The following is a 17,516-nucleotide window of genomic DNA, read 5'->3' as shown; positions in this document are numbered from 1 at the left end:
TTTCTCCAGCTCCCTGATGTGTCATTTTTATTTTTAATAGTGCTCGGAAAATATCCAAAGATTTAGAATGCTCATTACAATGTTCATTGCAAAGATTTAGAATGTTCGTTGCAATCAGCAGAACCTCTAGATGTCTTCAGATCTGCCAACTAAGGTGTAACTCTAAAACAAACACCATGAGATTCCCAGAACCTAGAACTTCATGCCGGAGTATTAGAACAGATGAGGAACAACTACATTGCAAAATCCTGATTTCAGACGGATTTTAAGTGCGAGATATATGTGGGGAAGGGGGAAAACAGAGCTCCAGACTTACCAAAACAGAAACAAAGGAACAGCCACTGATGCCGTACAGCTACAGCCCCCACACACCTCTCTCTCCCTGGGAGCAGGAAAGGGAGGGCTCTGGGCTGTTCGTGAGCACTTGTTTCTTTCTGTCCCTGCTCCTCTGGGTAGTTTCCGCGTGATTCAGCTGTTTGAACGCTGAGTTTAACTGCGTCAGCCGGCCCCCCTGGAAACCACAGCCACGTTTTCTGCCCGGCAGAGGCAGCCTGGGCAGAAGGTCAGGCACCACCGGGTCGGGAGAGCAGGCGCGCGGGGACATCAGACCTCTGCAGACAATGCTCAGCAGACCCCGGGCCACCAGCACAGGTAGGTGGCTTCAGTCTCTGTCTGTTACAGCCTATTTAGAGCCCCATGAATGGACAGCCCAAAATCCAGCTGCCAAACGCTCCAGAGGTCGGGCACAGCTTTTGGCAAAGCCCCTGGCTGTGGCAGTAGCCAGTGCCACTGGTCACAGCCCCTCGGGGCTGGGTGTGCTGGGTACCCCTGCCCACGAGGGAGCACTGGCTGTCCTCACCCAGACCCTCTTCAGCCCTTCTCAGGACCAGAGACACCTGCACAGAGCCAACTGCAGGGACCAGGCTGCTTCCTCCAGCATTTTAAACCACTGGAGGATCTGCAATCATTTTGCTTTACAAACTATGCAAATCTGGATACAATTTAACAGATTAAATTACATGTGCATTAGTTCTCTTATATTGTATAAAATATTCTGTACAATATATAGAAATAGAAGTGTTGCAGTCTGATGCTACTCAAGACATAAATGTGTTGGTTCCAAGAAATTCAAAGGAACAGCCTTTCTCACAGCCATTCTCTGTAGCAGACAAACAAAAACTCCTCAGTCTTTGAGGGGTATTTAGTTAAATTAGGGCCAAAATTTTCTACTTTCCTTTTCTACTGAAGCCTACAAAAAAGTGAGCAAAATTATTTATTGTCTGCTTCTTTCAAAAATGTGCTTTTCCTAAAGGCTTCATGAAAATACAAGTTCTCTGTTCAAGTAGGAACAGAGAGCAGTTTGTGAACCTTAGGGCTGATGAGCACCATTTGCTCACCCTTCTGACATATCTGTATACTGGCTGGACAGTGCATTCCCTCAGAACTCCCAACGCATTTTTACAGAATGGGGATGTTACAAATCCTACTTTTCTTCAGGCATAGCTTCAATCCTTCAAAGGTTATGATGTTTTAGTATGATCATTATTAACCAGATGCTTAAATAGATTCAAACCATTTTCTCCAGCATTTTGGCTGGAGGAGGGTGTTGAACCAAACACTGTCAGAAAAGCTGCTGCAGTGGAAATGCTGCTCAGAAGGCTCTATGCTTTCAGAAACAAATCCCAATACATTCCTAATTCTTCCAGCATGATAATAAAGCTCTCCTGAATATTTGGGAAGCAGCATGAAGAGAGAGAAAAATATTTCTTCCTAACTGTATTTTCTTTTTTAGAATGAATCAAACAAAATTCTAAGAGAATAGCTACTGTTGCTGAGGAAAGGCTGATGTCACTGATGTCCTCTTGGTTCTTTTGTAGGTCTGTGATACCTCCTGTCAGCAAAGCCAACTCACACAAGGAGTTTACAATGTCAAGCAACATTTCTGGATGTCATCTCTATGACGAAATGGAACCTTTTACCTATTTTTACTACTTGATTTTTCTTATGGGAATTATTGGAAGCTGCTTCGCACTGTGGGCGTTCACACAGAAGGACCAGAAGCAGAAGTGCATGAGCATCTACTTAGTCAACCTCCTCACTGCAGATTTCTTGCTGACTTTGACACTGCCAGTGAAGATTATTGTTGACCTAGGAATTGCGTCCTGGAACCTGAGAATATTCCACTGCCAAGTCACAGCCTGCTTCATCTACCTGAACATGTATTTATCAATCATATTTTTGGGATTCGTGAGCATGGATCGCTGCCTGCAGCTGATGCACAGCTCTAAGATCTACCGCATCCAGGAGCCTGGCTTTGCCAAGATGCTGTCTGCAGTCGTGTGGGTCGTGGTTCTCCTCATCACGGTGCCCAACATGGCCATTCCCATCAAACACGTCGAAGAAAGACCCGGCGTTGGATGCATTGATTTCAAAACAAAATTTGGGAGAGACTGGCACGTGTTCACTAATTTCATCTGCACGGCAATATTCCTGAACTCCTCGGCCGTGATTCTGATCTCCAACTGCCTCGTGGTCGGGCAGCTGCGGCGGCACAAGCGCAGCGAGCGCGGCGGGCGCGTGCGGAAGGCGCTGGCACACGTCCTGCTGGTGACGGCGGCCTACCTGCTGTGCTTCGTGCCCTACCACGCCGTGCGCGTCCCCCACGTGCTGAGCCAGGGCGACGCCGGCGCCAGCTGCCGCCTCCGACGGGCTCTCTTCAAGGCCAAGGAGTGCACCTTGCTGTTCGCGGTCTCGAGCCTCTGCTTCGACCCCATCCTCTACTACCACCTTTCCAAGTCGTTCCGGCTGAAGTTCGCCGAGACGTTTGCGGCCCCCAAGGAGACAAAGGCGCTCGCGGACGCGGAGGCAGCGCAGCAGCCGACGGCAGAGCTGCAGCCCGGCCCGTGAAACACGGGCAGAGCGTGCCCATCGCAGCACCAACAGCTGCGGGGCGGCTGCAGGCGTGGGCAGCACTGCCGGCAGCGCCCCTGAGGAGCCGTGAGCCCGGGCAGGAGGAAAACGGCACCGAGGAACACCATGGCTGTGTGAGCCGCTCACGGCGCCCCGGAGCCTCCAGGGATGCCTTCACCAGCAGCTCAGAGAACACTGCTGACCCACCAGGCATCGGACACGCGTGCCAATACGTGCTCAGACTCAAATATACCTTAGGAGCATTTATGGCACTCACCTTAACTAAGTTAAATATGGTGCATTTGCTATGTTAAAGGACTTGGTGCTATCAAGTGAAGAAATCATGAAACAGCAGTTCTTCAGCTGCAAAGCTGATTTGACAAGATTAACCAAAAAGCATTTTAGAGGGCATTATTTACTCCAAAAAGGGATTTTAAACTGCACTGACTAAAAATTTTTGTATCTGCTTACACCACACCTGCAGGCTTCATAAATAAATTTCTTCTTCTTGCCAAGTTCCACTGTCTCTCCTTGCTGCTGCTTCAATGAATATGAGAAAAGCTAACAGCATGTTATTGCAGAAAATTCTAGTGAATTGTAAAAGGAAGATAAAAAGAGTAAGTATCCATCATGTTAAGCAAGCATTCAAAACAGCTCATTCAGTATCTTCATAACAATTCTCATGCCACAAATCAGAACCCAAACTTTGTGAGGTAAGACATTTAAAGAAAAGAAAACTGTATAAATCACACCATCCTTTCACCTGACGCTCCCTGGACTGAAAGGATTGAAAAGGATAAAATGATATTGTTAAAAAGTTACCATTTTTGTTTTAAAATAATAATAATTCTGAAGCAGGTACATTCCAGTTTGAGGCCTGTTCAATATTTGGGGCCTTTTCCCAGCACAGTGGAAAGCATGAACAGCCGTGTGCACAAGGGCTGGGATCTGGAACGTTCCTCATGGGACTTCCTCCAGCTCCCAGGAGCCCACAGACCAGCACAGCAGCAGCCAGAAATCCAGGCTGGAAGCAGCCTGGGGTGGGCAGGAGGAGGAAGAGACACCAACCTGTCCCATGCAGTTCAGAGATAGTTCTTTCACGTATTCTGGGGTTCGTTCACCTGCCCAACTCTGGTACAACATGTTCTCTCTCAGGTGTTCTGTAGAATACCTTTGTTTCCTGGGGAAACGTGATCCTGCAGAAGCAGGATGCTGCAGTGCCATCTCTGATGTGAGCTGGTGTCTGTTGTGGCAGAAGATCCCACTCCAGCTTGCCTGAGCTGCCACATCTGGAAGCATCAGCACATCTGCACGTCTGCTGCAGCAAGGGCAGCTCTGCCCTGCAGTGGGGCTGGGGCAGGGCACTGTGTCCCTGTGCCCCCCTGGCACTGCCACAGCTGTGCCTCTAATTCTGCCTCAGATTGGATCTTGGCTTTGGAACCCTGCCAGAGTGCCCCAGCAGCTGACAGCCCTGCTGTCAGACCCACACCCCTCTTAAGGGACTCAGCTCCCCGGGCATCCCTTTAGTTGGACAAGCAGCTCATAGAAGTGAAACTCTTTTAGCAGACATAAGCCAGCTAACACACACCTGCCTGAGTTAGGCTGCAATTTCTTGCTTTAAATACAAGGCTTTTTCATGCTTTACTTTTTTAAGATTTTTAGGCTGTAAATTAACGACAAAGATCCCCAGTTCTCCAAATGTCAAACTCACTCCTTTTGTAATGAGATTAAAGTGAGGCTTCCTTAGAAATATCTTACTCTTTAGGCAAATTGTCACACTGTGCTAACGTAGAAACAACTTCCTTCTGCCTCAATTTCCACTTGCCTCTTCTCCAGGAGCCTGGCCACAGCCATGGCCCTGTGCTTCCCAGACGACCTACAGCTCACAGCCCACTCACAGAGCAGCATCACCACAACCTCATCATTTGGGGCTCCCTGTGCAGGGCAGAACAGAGCAACCAGCTCACCCACACAGCCCACGACCTGATCGCTGACCAAACAGCCTGCAGCTCTGCAGGAGGAAAAGCTGTGGTTTGGTTTGCCCAAAGTGCACACATTCGCTGTCACTTGCACACATTTACTTTCTTTGCAGTGTTTTCACATGAAATATAAGCTGGAAGCCAAAGAGAGAAAGTTTTCATGTCCCCAGTTTTCATATTGCTGATACTCAAACAAAAATTTTACCTTCTGATAAAGTTGCTTCACCAAACCAGTGAAGGATGATCTGCTTTGTGAGCAAGAGGAATTCACAGAGCCTCCCAGCCCAGTCACCACACGGGATTTACACGCTCATTCTTCCAGACCTCCTCTGTTTCCAGACTGTGACCTGCATCACACTGACACATTACAGTAAACAAAACAAAACACCCCCCAACCTCTAAAGGTATTATCTGTCAGATAGCCAACGTTGAAAAAGCTCCATTTTATTTCTGACATTTTTAAGAAACACCATGTGCCTTTAGAACCCCGTGTTTACAGAGCAGTAATGGGGTGTAATGTGCTTATATCCAGTACTTTTTCCTTGAGTGCTCCTGAGCTGGCTCTGCTGATCTCACTTGTCCCTCCCAAGCTGGCCACCATCTCTGAAGACTTCAAAATACCAACCTGCAAAGTAAACAGATGTGATTTTCCTTCTTTCCCCAAGATCAATGAGAGCTACACAGAGCAGTGAGCATCACAAGGGCTGGAGCCAAGCACAGCACCCTCAGCAAGTGAACACTTCCCTCAGAGTGACTGGGAATTACAGACCCAAGAACATGAACGTTCCTGCTGCACAGGCGCCCCAGCTTCCCTCCTCAGGAAAACAGAGCACAGGTTTGTGCTGAGCAAGGCTGCTGTGCACACACACACAGCTAGGGCAGGGGGGTGGAGGGAGGAGGAGAAATGCTTTTTTTTACCCAAATAAAGCAACACGGTGACATCACCACTGCTGTGGTGAGATGCAGCCAGATACCAACAGAACCAGGGATGCTACAGATTTCTGAAGACAGTGTGGAACACCCAGAAGACTCTGCTCTCCACTGATACAGACTTTTGTTGGGCAAGTTGGCAGCACCAGAGCCATTCCCACTGGGTTCTTGGAACACAGGGCCCTGGCAGCAGCTGAGACAAGAGAAGCTGAAGTGTCTGACCATCAAATAGGTTATTTCGCTTTTGACTGGAAATAAGAAATGTGGAGCCACACGGCTTCCTGTCTCACGAAGGCTGTGCCTCAGGGCTTCCTCCCTTCCAACACCACATTTACTCACACACACCCAGAAAGCATCAGCCTCTCGGAATAATCAGGCTCTGGATTTGTTTTATCTGGGGTCTTGCATCTGCAGCTGGTCCAGCCTGGACAAGCGCAGACCACGCGTCAGAGGGGCTCAAACTGCTCCCCCAAAGAGCAGCAGCAAGGTCGCAGGGAAAAGCAAACTTGAAGCTCCTCTTAAGGTTGCTATCAGTTATTTAAGTCACAGAATAAATTTTTTCGTTCCAGAGAGATTTTGTACTTTAACTCCTTTAGATGAGCAGGAACCTGGTGTTGGATTTCCTAAAACAGTTAAGGATGAAAACACCCAGACAGGTAACTAAGCAATTTGAGCAACTGAAGCAATGCTAACTGCATTATTAAAACTGTGACAAGACTGCTCAGTGTTTTCTCAGTGCTTGGGGAAACAGACTGATTCTGCAGATACTATTTTGCTCATCTTGTCTCTCTTTCCTGTCAAGCTGCCCAACACGCTCAGATTTGGGTCTCTCACATAGTTACAAATTTAAATCAAAGCTCCGTGACTCCGAGACCCATCAGAGCTCCTTTCCCACAGTGGGGTGGGGAGTTTTGTTTGTCTATTTCATTTCCAGAAAAGTGATCTCAGAAAGACAAATATCAACTCTCTGCATTTGTCACAAGCCCTTTTCGTGAGAACCACATTCAAAACAGGACTTTTTCACTCTGAAGTGAAAAACATCTCTTGGCATCGTAAGAATTCAGATGGACTTCAAAGACGACATCAGAAACAAGACTAAATACAAGCGCAGAGCCCTAAGCTTTAAAAGCAAAGACCTAAGTGCATAAATATCCGTGGGGTTCCAGGATTCTACATAGTGATTTCAAGAAATTCAACATCAGTCCTTAACAAAGAAATCAATCACTCTCTTCTGTCACATCACATTCACTACTGCACACTGGCTAGAAAATCCTGCTACCAAGCTGCATGACCAGGGATTCCCCCCACTGCTGGGGTGTATTTTAACCTATACTTAACCAGGCTGTATTTTGCTACACAGGAGACTGAAAAGTTCAAGAGTTTCACCAACCATTCTAGACATTTTAAAATGGATTAAAGAGGTGAAAAAGCCATTCTTTCTCAGTTCCCTTCCATGGTGGTACCTGTGACAGACCATGACAGATAATAAAATACACGTAGTTCAAATGTTAGGTGAAATTTGAGTGGGTTTAAGCCCTAGGAAAATGACAGGTGAACTCACAGAGGAGTTGTTACAGACATGAGAAAGCCACTACTGCATTCTCCAGATCAGCCTTCTGAGGACTCTGTTCCTGCCCAAATCAACTCCTGCCCTCAGGGACTCCTTGCCCAACTGGGGCTGCAGATGAATCACAGGTGTTCCAAGTCTGGACTGGTGCAATAAAATGTATTCTGACTGAAAACTGTACAGTAGCAATACAGACTGTTTACTGGATTTACACCTTCATAATAATCACCACTGTGAAAATCATTCTGGAGCTGTGCACAAGAGATGATCTGAGTCAAGGAAATGTCACATGGAAAATACTTGTGGACAGAAATAAGGTCAGTAGTTTTCTCTGCAATCCCATCTAAAAAGAAAGCTAATTTACTGCTTTATGACACAGAATAGGTTTCTAGATTTTGAGTCCTCCTACCCAGGCAAATCTCCTGAGGAACCCACACAAGTCAAAGAGCACCAGAAGTGAGAGGTCCTTTCATAGCTCAGTGCACATGGCCACACTCACCAAGCAGCAGCCCTGTCACTGTACTCATTGTGATGTTACATCTTTATGGGCCATCAGACCTTCCCACCAAAACCATTCAACAGCTGCTATTATTATTTGAAACCTCATGAACAGAGAGCTGAGCCTCTGTCAGCTGCACTAAGTGCTGGGATTTGGGTTACACACAGCCTGGTGGGAGCCCCTTGCCTGTATGGAAACTGCCACACGAGAGGCAGCTGGGAGAGAATCTCAGAATCATTCAGGTTGGGAAAGGCTTTTAAAATCATCAAGTGAAACCATTGAGACAGCACTGCCAAGCCCACCACTAAAACATGTGTGAGCCATGACAGAGGCTCAAGCCAAGATACTAAAACTGGAAAACCAGACAGGAAATAGGTTCCAAACATGCTTCAGTTGTGCTTACATCAAAACACAGGCAGCGGTCAGCTGTCCTTCAAAGAACATTTTTAACAACAATAACAATGTCAGTAGGCAGATGTCCTAGCTGTGGACGTCCTATTTACAAAACAAAAATCCTTACAGGAGCTGCCGGCTGAAAACAATGTACACAGCCTCGTGACTTACGGCCTCTTCTGCCAGGGAAAAGCAGAAGTTTATTTAGGGGAAGGAAACAGGAGACAAAAAGAAGACAAACAGCACCGCGCGTGGTGACAGCCCTGCAGCGCGGAGCGGCCGACATCCAGCGGCCGTGGGGCGGCGGGGCAGCCCCGGCAGCGCTGCCCGGGGCTCCGGGGCTCCGCTCCCTGCCCGGGGCTCCGCTCCCTGCCCGGGGCTCCGCTCCGCCCTCCCCTCATCCCCCAGGCCAGGGCAGGGCTGCCAGGCGCTCACCACAGCCTGCCCAGCAGGTGACACCTGAAACTGCGCTGGTAAGGTGGATGTGTGGGTTTCCTGACCATGGCAGGAGGATGGAACTGGATGATATTTGAGGTCCCTTCCAACCCAAACCATTCTCTGTGACTTTGGAAGTTCAAATGTCAAAATGCACGGGCACCATCCATCAAGCACTTTGCACCAGTTTCAAAAGTTGAGCTTGAGCCAAGCAACAACTAAGTCTTGAAAATTCCAGAGGTGGTTGAGAAGCTGCACATAATTTGGCAGTTTAATTTCTTCTCAGCTCCAGATCTGGTAAGGTAAAGCTAAAACTTTCAAAGCTCAGTTTTGTTTTCTCAGAAAAAAGTCAGCACCTTCTCTGCTTCTGCTCTCGCTCGAATCTCCTGTGCCTGCTGTGCAAACACAGGCACGCTGCTCTCCTGTCCAACAACGCTTTATTCCCCCTTGGCATTCTTCACCTCACAGTACAATGTGGTGCCATTAGAAGATTTCCTGCAAATCAAATGGACAGACCTGCATAAAAATGTCAGGTGCTCTGAACTGGGGAGCACAGCTCTAAGGGGCAAAGCAGCATTTTCAAGGTAACCTAACCTCAGCTCACAAAGTTCCATAAGACAAATAATGGCAGACAACCTGCATTAAGAACAGAATAATGACTTTCAGAAGTTTCCCTACCAACACTGCCTTTTGAAACACAAAGAGAGACCATTACTACAATTATATCTGGAAGTCACAAGAACTTTGGAACACAGAGAGAAGGGGAAAAAGGATACAAATGCATGTGCAACAGCACAAAATCATTTGGCTCCAAAAGCAAATAAAAACAAAAAGCCAGCACCCAAATGATAAAGCATATCACACCCTACCTGCTCAAAACCACAGCACATCCGTGTGCTGAAGTCCTGATGTCACCCAGGCATCAGGGTTAAGAACTTTCAGAAACTTCCCCTGCCTGCTGTGACAGCTCTCCTTGCTCAGTTTCTCTCTGATTACCATAAAAGCGTATTGGGAACACAAAGACAACTCTGGCAAGTGTCTCACTCCACCCCACCTGCTCTGAGCTTCACCTAATGGTTTGTTGGCACGTCTGTCTCTCTGGAAATGCTCCCAGACGTGCCATCCCCCAGCACTACATTCTGCTTGTTCCTGCAAAGCCCCTGGAGCCCTGGGTGGCAGTGACGAGTCAGCAGGTCTCTGCAGAGGGTCCTGAACTACGACCATCGCTGGCTGAGGGCACAGCCACTGACAAAACACGGCAGGAGTCACACAGTTTGGGTTTTCAGTTTTCAGCTGCCGGACGGATGCAGGCGGTGCCTGCGGCGCTCGCCCCGCACTCGCCCTGGCCCCACTCCTGGGACGCCGGGCTGGCCCTTGGCCCCTGTGAAGGGCAAGGCAGGTGCCCAGCAGCAGCAGGAGCCATGTGTTCCCCAGCCTCAGGGTGGGCTGGGTCTTCTGTCAAGTTGTGAGAGAAAACGCATTTGTGTATATTTGAAACCCGGACTGAACAGTTTGCCTGGGCATCCCACACACTGCAGCCAAAGCAGCAGCGTACATAACACACACACTGCCCTGCCAGAGAACTCCCTGACAGGGAAAGCAAGGGCAAGCAAGTGCCCAAATGCAACTGGATACTGAGGAGAGGCCTCCTGGCTTGACAGGGTGCTGAATGGTACCTGGGCATTACCTTAAAAACAGCAAAAAAGAAATACACCCAGATGGGTAAAAAAGAAAAACCAAATCCCAAAACCAAGAAAACGAAACAACAACCAAAATACACAAGAGAGCAGCTCAGCATTACTTTATAAGGAAGCGTGCAAAAATAAACCCTCTGGAAGCTTCCTTTATGGAGAGCAGATAATCAGATAGAGCAGCCAAGCTCATCATCTGAGCCCCCAACTCATCCATTCCCCGGGGGCTGGCACGAGCAGAACACTCATCAAATTACAGAGATCTGTCACCCTAAACCCTCGCTATCAAATGACGGGATGCACTGAAACATCTGCAAAGCCGCACAGAAGGGCACGGGGAAGCAGAGCCTTTACAGCATCCTCCGGGCAGGGCTGGCCGGACGCCGCGGCTCCCGGGACCGGGCTGGCCGGGCGCCGGGGCTCTGCCGCATCCGGGCCGCTGCGGCGCTCGGGGCTGGGCACCGCCTCCGGGCAGCGCGGCCCCGCAGCCCCGTGTGCCACCATGCCAGCGCAGCAGAAGAAGCTGCTCTTCTGCACAGCCGGGGTGCTGAGCTTGGCCTGCGCGCTGGGCACGGCGGCGGCCGTGGGCACGCAGCTCTGGGTGAGGGGCACGATCCTCTGCAGCACCGGAGCGCTGCTCGTCAACGCCAGCGGCCCGGAGCTGCACAAGTTCATCGGCCACATCCAGTACGGGCTCTTCTCCGGGCAGCGTGTGCGGCAGTGCGGGCTCGGGGGGAGACCCTTCCAGTTCTCATGTGAGTACCGATGGGGTTCGAGCTGCCTGCACTCCCCTGCTGCCGGCGGGACAGGGCTGCCCCTCGCTCGGACACCGAGCCCCGCAGCCAAAGCAACGCTTGGCATGCTCTGATCTTCAGGGTCAGTAACTTATTTTATGATACTGATACAGCCTGGCTAACGTTTTCAAGAATCTATTACTGCGGTTGCACAGATAGCCACATTCCAAGAGATTTATACTATTTCTTTAAAAAGAATATTTGGGGGGTTTAATTAATTCTGTCATCTTGCTCTGTGTGCCAGCATTACATTACCTCTGTGTTGTCAAGAAGAATGAACTAAACAAGCAAGAACCTCAGGAAAGAGCTGGGGCACTGGCTGCTATTGGGAAACAAAGCAGTCCAAAAGTTTGCAATCTGTGGCACTCATTGGAAGAAGGACTGAGGGAGGCTGTCTGGGAAATGCTGGCTGACTTGGTACCTGACACACAGAATGTCAAAGTATCAGTAATGGCTTCACTTTGCATTCATAACCTATTAATCTTCAAGGATAAGAAGATCAATAAAAAGATTATGAAGTGAGACACATTTGTATTCAGCAGCAGGCAGAACAGGCAGTAAAAGGCAGCTGCTGTGTGTACAGTACCTCCCCTGAAGTTACTACAGCACACAGATCATAATCTTTCTGCTACAACAGCACGTACAAATTGCTCACACCTGTGAGTTAATGCAAGGGAAGGTTGCCAGACTAGGTACCAGAAATTATTTACTATATAACATTTCCCAAAAATAGTAAACCTAGCTAATTTGATATAGTATTAGTATTTGCTCTCTCTAAATTCCATCACCAGTCTGTTTATACCGCTGAAGTTCCCTGTTGATTGCTTTGTATGCCATCCCAGTGCGCAGTTATTGCACCGTGGCTGTATTTTCAGAGAGGTCTGTGCTATGCCAGGGATTTTGTTGACTGCTGTAGGTGACACTTATGACCCAGGGCTGGTCCAGCTGCCAGCAGCTCTGGGACTGACACTCAGGTTCAGTCAGTGACAGCTGTGAGGGGTCAGGAGCATTCAGCTCAGAGAGCTCTGAGAACAAGGTGCTGATCCTGTTCCCTGGGGCTGCGGCAGCTCCTTCCCATCACCTCGGTACCTTGGAAGCTCACCAGGAACATTCCAGAAAGCAGAACAAACTTATAAAACACACAGCCATAGCTTAATGCACTCACTGCACTTTAGCATGTCTGAGGAGAACACACACAGAAAATAGGCTAAATGATTTAGCTCTGTGCTTGTTCCCATTAAGTGCTCCCCTCTGACCACTAGATCTCTTTTAATTGTAATATGAATTTGCTCTGCTAGCAAACCCAGTTCAGCTGGGGAAAACTTCTGCTCCATTTGTTCCCACTCATTCCCATCAGTTTCTAGGTCAGTGGTTCATTTTCTAAAGGTCTCTGCCATGCACAGCACACATGGGTTCATTCAGGACCATGAAGGAATGTTTTACTTTCAAGACAACATTGCTTCTGGAATTATTTTTTCTGATACATCACATATAAAATGTTAATGACAGAACCAGCTATAGATGCAGGTGCCCAGGGGAGGATTCAATACCATGCCATAACTTGTTTTCTTAAAACAAACCATACAAAATTGTATTATTAAACACACAGTTTTGCACGTTTTCCCAAAGCAGCAGATAGTGCCACAGGAACTAACGCTATTCCTTGTAGGACTCCTGCAGAGGGAAGCACTGCAAGGGGCTCTGAGGTCTCCCTGAGCCTTCCCTTCCTCAGGCTGGACACCCCCAGCTCTCCCAGCCTGGCTCCGTGGCCCCCTCTGGACTCACTCAGCAGCTCTACGTTGTTTTGATATTGGGGTGCCCAGGGCTGGGGGCAGCCCTGCAGAGGGAGCCCCCCCTGAGCAGGGCAGAGGGGCAGAATCCCCCTGCCCTGCTGTTCACACTGTGGATCAGCCCAGGGCAGGGAGGTCCTGGGTGCCAGAGCACGAGGAGCTCCTCAGCCTCCAGCACCCCGTCCTCCTCCTCAGGCAGCTCCCAACCACTCCCCAGCAGCCTGGGCTTGTGCTGGGGTTGCCCCGGCCCACATGCAGCACCTTGCACGTGGCCTTGTTGAACTTTGCAGACATTTGTTTCATTACTTTCCCTTTCATTTAGTCAGAGAGATAAATGGACTTGATACCCCATTACCTGCTGCTCTGTGCCTCTGCACGGAGCTGCAGAGCAGTTTGCTGGTACAGACTTTACAAGGAGGAGTAATTGATGTGAGGCTGCTTTACTCTCCACACATCACAGCCACAGCCAAGCAGCACCAGGAATTATTGCCTCGCTTTGGTCGTGCCCCCATAGATCAGGAATGGTGAAGTGTATTTCACAGTTCCTTCCAAAACACCTCCTTTTTGCCAAACAAACAAATTTTTAAAAAACATTCTCTTGCTTTCTGAATGGCTATCTCTGTGTCCTAGACAAACAGGACCACAACTTGAAACAGTAGCTTAAAAGCTGCATAAAAATATTTAGCATAAATTATTCCTGAATTTGTGCATCCACAATCACAGCATAATTTCCTTTCCCACGTCACAGCCCTTTGTGGGCCCTCATGAACATGAATGGAAAAAAGTCTAAAGAAATATTTATTGTCCCATTCCCAGAGAAGAGTGGATGGCCAAGCCTTCAGCCAAGGGAGATCAGCCCCATAACACTGGCACTGGAAGAGACCTTGGTGACACCTTGTGCCAGGCCTGCCTCCTCAAATACAGCTTCCTGGTTTTTCCCCAAAAGATGCTGTTCACATTAAGGACCAAATAGCACCCTCAGGAAGGGGAGGAGAGGCTTTCCCTGGAGCTACTATCTCTCCCTCCTGGCCAGCCTACACTTCTGAGTTTCACAGAATTTTTCTGCCTGCAAACATCCATGAAAAAAACATTTCTAGTGAATTATTTCATCTGGTTGCATTTAGAAGAGCAGGATCAAAACAATTATCACAAACGAGCAAGAACCCCCGGTCTGACATCAGAGACAACTTTTCCTAATGTGCATAATAATGTTGTGTTTGTTTTGTTTTCAGTTTTTCCAGATTTGCTCAGAATTATCCCTGCGAGTATCCACGTTAGTGTCATTCTGTTCTGCACAGCACTGATTGTCTTTGCCCTGGTGGGAGCAGGGTTCTTCATGTTCAATGCTTTTGGCAGCCCCTACGAGACGCTGCACGGCCCCCTCGGGCTGTACCTGTGGAGCTTCATCTCCTGTGAGTACCCCCAGGCTGGGCTGAGGTGGCACCGCTCAGCCTCGCCCACTTCTCAGCAGAGGGGAGCGGGTTCAGCTGTGGCTGCACTGGCTTTAAACTGGCAAAAGCAAGCCAGGCAGGAAGGCGGGTGACTCTGCCATCAAAAAATGTGAAACCACGTGTTTTCCAAATTGAAGCTGAGAGATGGGGAAATCCTGCATGAGGGTGGGTAGCAGGATGGGAATGGGCAAGCAGCTGCAGGAAACCATGACAGAAGGGCCCCAGGAACCCAGAGCTGGGGTGGCATCACTGACACCCCACACACAGTCAGAACCAGGAGCCACACCAAAGTAGGAAAAGGGGAAAAAAACAACCAAAATATGCCAGTGATGCAGCTGGTTCCACAACAGGAGGGTTCCAGACAATGTGAGCGAGGTCACAGAGCAGCACAGCCTTGCCAAGGACAGGAGAGCTGAGCTGCCAGAGGCCGGCAGCAGCTCGTGGTCTCTGAGAAGAAGCACTGCCATGCAGGGGTAACAGCCACACAGCTCTTCCCTGGGCTGCTGGCTTGGCTGACAGGCAGATTTACCCTGACTTTACAAGGTATTACACATTACAACCATAATCTAACAAAGGATTTCAGTATGTGTTTCTGTTCAGGCACACAGAGAGCTCCATTATGCTCAATGGGACAATGAGCAACATAAACCTGAACATGAACACGGATACTTCAGTGGCTCAGGCATGCTAAAGCAGCCATGCTAAATATTGCTGGTCCTGAGCCAAATCCAATTTGAAAAGCTCACCCATTTCAATAGCCATTGCCTTGGATTCCAGAAATAATCCCTGTTAAAGCTGTGTGGCCATACAAACATTCTCCACGTGGTATTTGGCTGCAGCATACATCATGCAGCACAGCTGAGGGATTGCTGAAGTGATGAGCCTCTCCCCCTCCCTTTCAGGTTCCTGTGGTTGCCTCATCATGATTCTCTTCTCCTCAGAGGTGAAGATCCACCACCTTTCAGAGAGAATTGCTAATTTCAAAGAGGGAACTTTTACATTCAAGACTCACAGTGAGCACTTTGCAAATTCCTTCTGGACCATCCTGGTCTGCTCCCTGGTGCACTTCCTCAATGCCCTGCTAATCCGATTTGCTGGATTTGAATTTCCCTTTTCAAAATCAAAAGATTCAGGGACAATCACAGGAGCAGTTGACCTGATGTATTAAAATGATGGGATTTAAGCACATTTCAAGCAAAGAAATTTGTCACTATTACATCAACAACCACCAGATGAACCAACTTGTGAATGATAGCTCTAGAGAAGGTAAAAAAGGGGAAGTTTCAAGTAAGTGTCAATATGAAGTAAGCAGTGAACAAAAGAAGATGTGCTGTATGGCAATGTCTGGATGGAAAAGCCCTTTTTCTTGGGGTAAGGTCTTATTAAGACATTTTGTCCTGTAAACTGTTTTGAAAGTGGCTGGTATGAAGAAAAATAGAAATCTCAGTAGCGTTGCACTGAATCTGGAAAGTCCAATCAATGGGTTGCAGTAGAAGCACACACTCACCAGCAGCAGCTCTGCCCTTCAGCCCTGGTGAAGGCAAGGATGCAGCCGTGACCACGTCAGAGCAGCAGGGCCCAAGGACACCCAGCAAGGGACAGGACAACGCCCAGGCTCTGCCCCAGCACCCCTCAGACTCCAGCTCAGGTGCAGTGCTCAGAGGGCACAACCCAAACACCTGCACTTTGATCTGGCTTCACATGCATGGCAACAGCATCATTTCTCTCCATGAAACTCCCTGGGTTTTTTCCTTTTAACAAACCAGACTGCCCCAAACCCAAAGTCCTAGGAGCCCTTGTTTCCCCAGCAGATGCTGCAGCTTGGAGACAAAGCTGACACAGCACAGCAGATGCAGGGGAGATGCCACGTGCTCCTGCTTGCCTGAGGGAGGCAGCCAGGCTTGGCAGCGCTGAACAAACCCTCTGCAGCTCATCAGGCAAGTGGCATTTCCCAGGGCAGAGCCACGGGAGTGAGCCCAGGTACCTCCACCTTTCACTGCCCCCTCCAGAGAACAGCCCCGCAAGTTCTCATCAAACAGTACCAATAAACCCCGTCAGAACCCCGGAGAAGGGCAGCAATAACACAGCAGACAGGCTCCCGTGCAAGCTGCAGCTCAGCAGGGACTGAGGAACAAAGACAGGAGGGTCTGGCACAGGAAGCCAGAACAGATGGACTCATCGGCCCTTGCCCCTGGACATGCCCAAGTCAGCTAAAGCAAGAGATGCTTCCCCAGGCACAGCATCACACCACCAAGCACTGCCTCCGTGGGGTCACCTGGGTGCCTTGGAGATGAGCAGCTCCTCCCAGGACACAGAAACAACCCTCAGAGCAAGCACGGGTAGAGAGCCCCGTCCCCATTTATCTGCAGGGGCTGTGCCCAGCTGTGGGTGAGGAGCAATCCCAGCCAGCATCCACCCAGTGCCCGGGTACAGGTCAGACCCGGGCACCAGCTATCACAGCCCTCTGTGCTTCAGGATCTACCAGCCCACAAGGCCTTACTGACTTTGATGTAATTTTTGTATTTTCACTGTGAAAGGCAAAACACTGCCGGGTTGTTGCAAAGGTTTGTCAGCTGTATCCTTTCCCAAGGTAGCTCTGCCTCCACATCTCCCTGGATTTTAACACTGTAGAAGGGCTTCTGCAAGTCAGCCCAACTTTTTTCATAATTTTTTTCATTATCTATATGCGTATTCCTCCTAATGTTAATGTATGTTCTTAAAGCATAATTTGTATTGCATCTCATGGTATTGTTTACTACACAGCAAACCCAAACACATTCCTTTACTGTGCAGAAAAGAGCAGCCCCAGCCCGGGGTCTGGGAGTCCTCACAGAGGTCACTGTGCCCAAAGCCTGGCCTGACCACCCCCACATCCCACCCTGCACCCGGGCATCAGCCCAGCTATTCCTAAGGCAAACAATAGCTTCTTACCAGCAAAATAAAATTAAGACAATGTTTGTGGGTTTGACGGGCTGGAAGAGCAGGTATGGTCTGCCCGGTGCAAGCTGCGAGGGAGCCGCAGGAAGGACCCCGGGGGAGCCCCAGCACGGAACCTGGGCCTCCTTGCACCCATTAAA

At 49.0% G+C, this 17,516-nt stretch overlaps 2 protein-coding genes across 2 annotated transcripts; both read left to right on the top strand.

Moving 5' to 3' along the window:
- Positions 1 to 1,926: 1,926 nt before the first annotated feature.
- GPR171 (G protein-coupled receptor 171) lies at positions 1,927 to 3,223 on the top strand. Its single transcript, XM_053952263.1, is given in 2 exon segments — positions 1,927 to 2,864; positions 2,866 to 3,223. Coding segments are annotated over 2 exon segments (1,074 nt in total). The 3' UTR covers positions 3,002 to 3,223.
- A 7,654-nt stretch (positions 3,224 to 10,877) lies between these two features.
- Positions 10,878 to 17,177, top strand: CLRN1 (clarin 1). The gene is made up of 3 exons (XM_053951858.1): positions 10,878 to 11,159; positions 14,221 to 14,400; positions 15,342 to 17,177. The coding sequence occupies exons 1-3, from the start codon at positions 10,907 to 10,909 to the stop codon at positions 15,605 to 15,607; spliced, it is 699 nt and encodes a 232-aa protein (XP_053807833.1). The 5' UTR covers positions 10,878 to 10,906; the 3' UTR covers positions 15,608 to 17,177.
- The last annotated feature ends 339 nt before the right edge of the window (positions 17,178 to 17,516 follow it).

The sequence above is a fragment of the Vidua chalybeata genome, chromosome 10 (assembly GCF_026979565.1).
Source record: "Vidua chalybeata isolate OUT-0048 chromosome 10, bVidCha1 merged haplotype, whole genome shotgun sequence".
NCBI classification, from domain to species: domain Eukaryota; kingdom Metazoa; phylum Chordata; class Aves; order Passeriformes; family Viduidae; genus Vidua; species Vidua chalybeata.
This window is presented reverse-complemented; position numbering and strand designations above follow the sequence as displayed.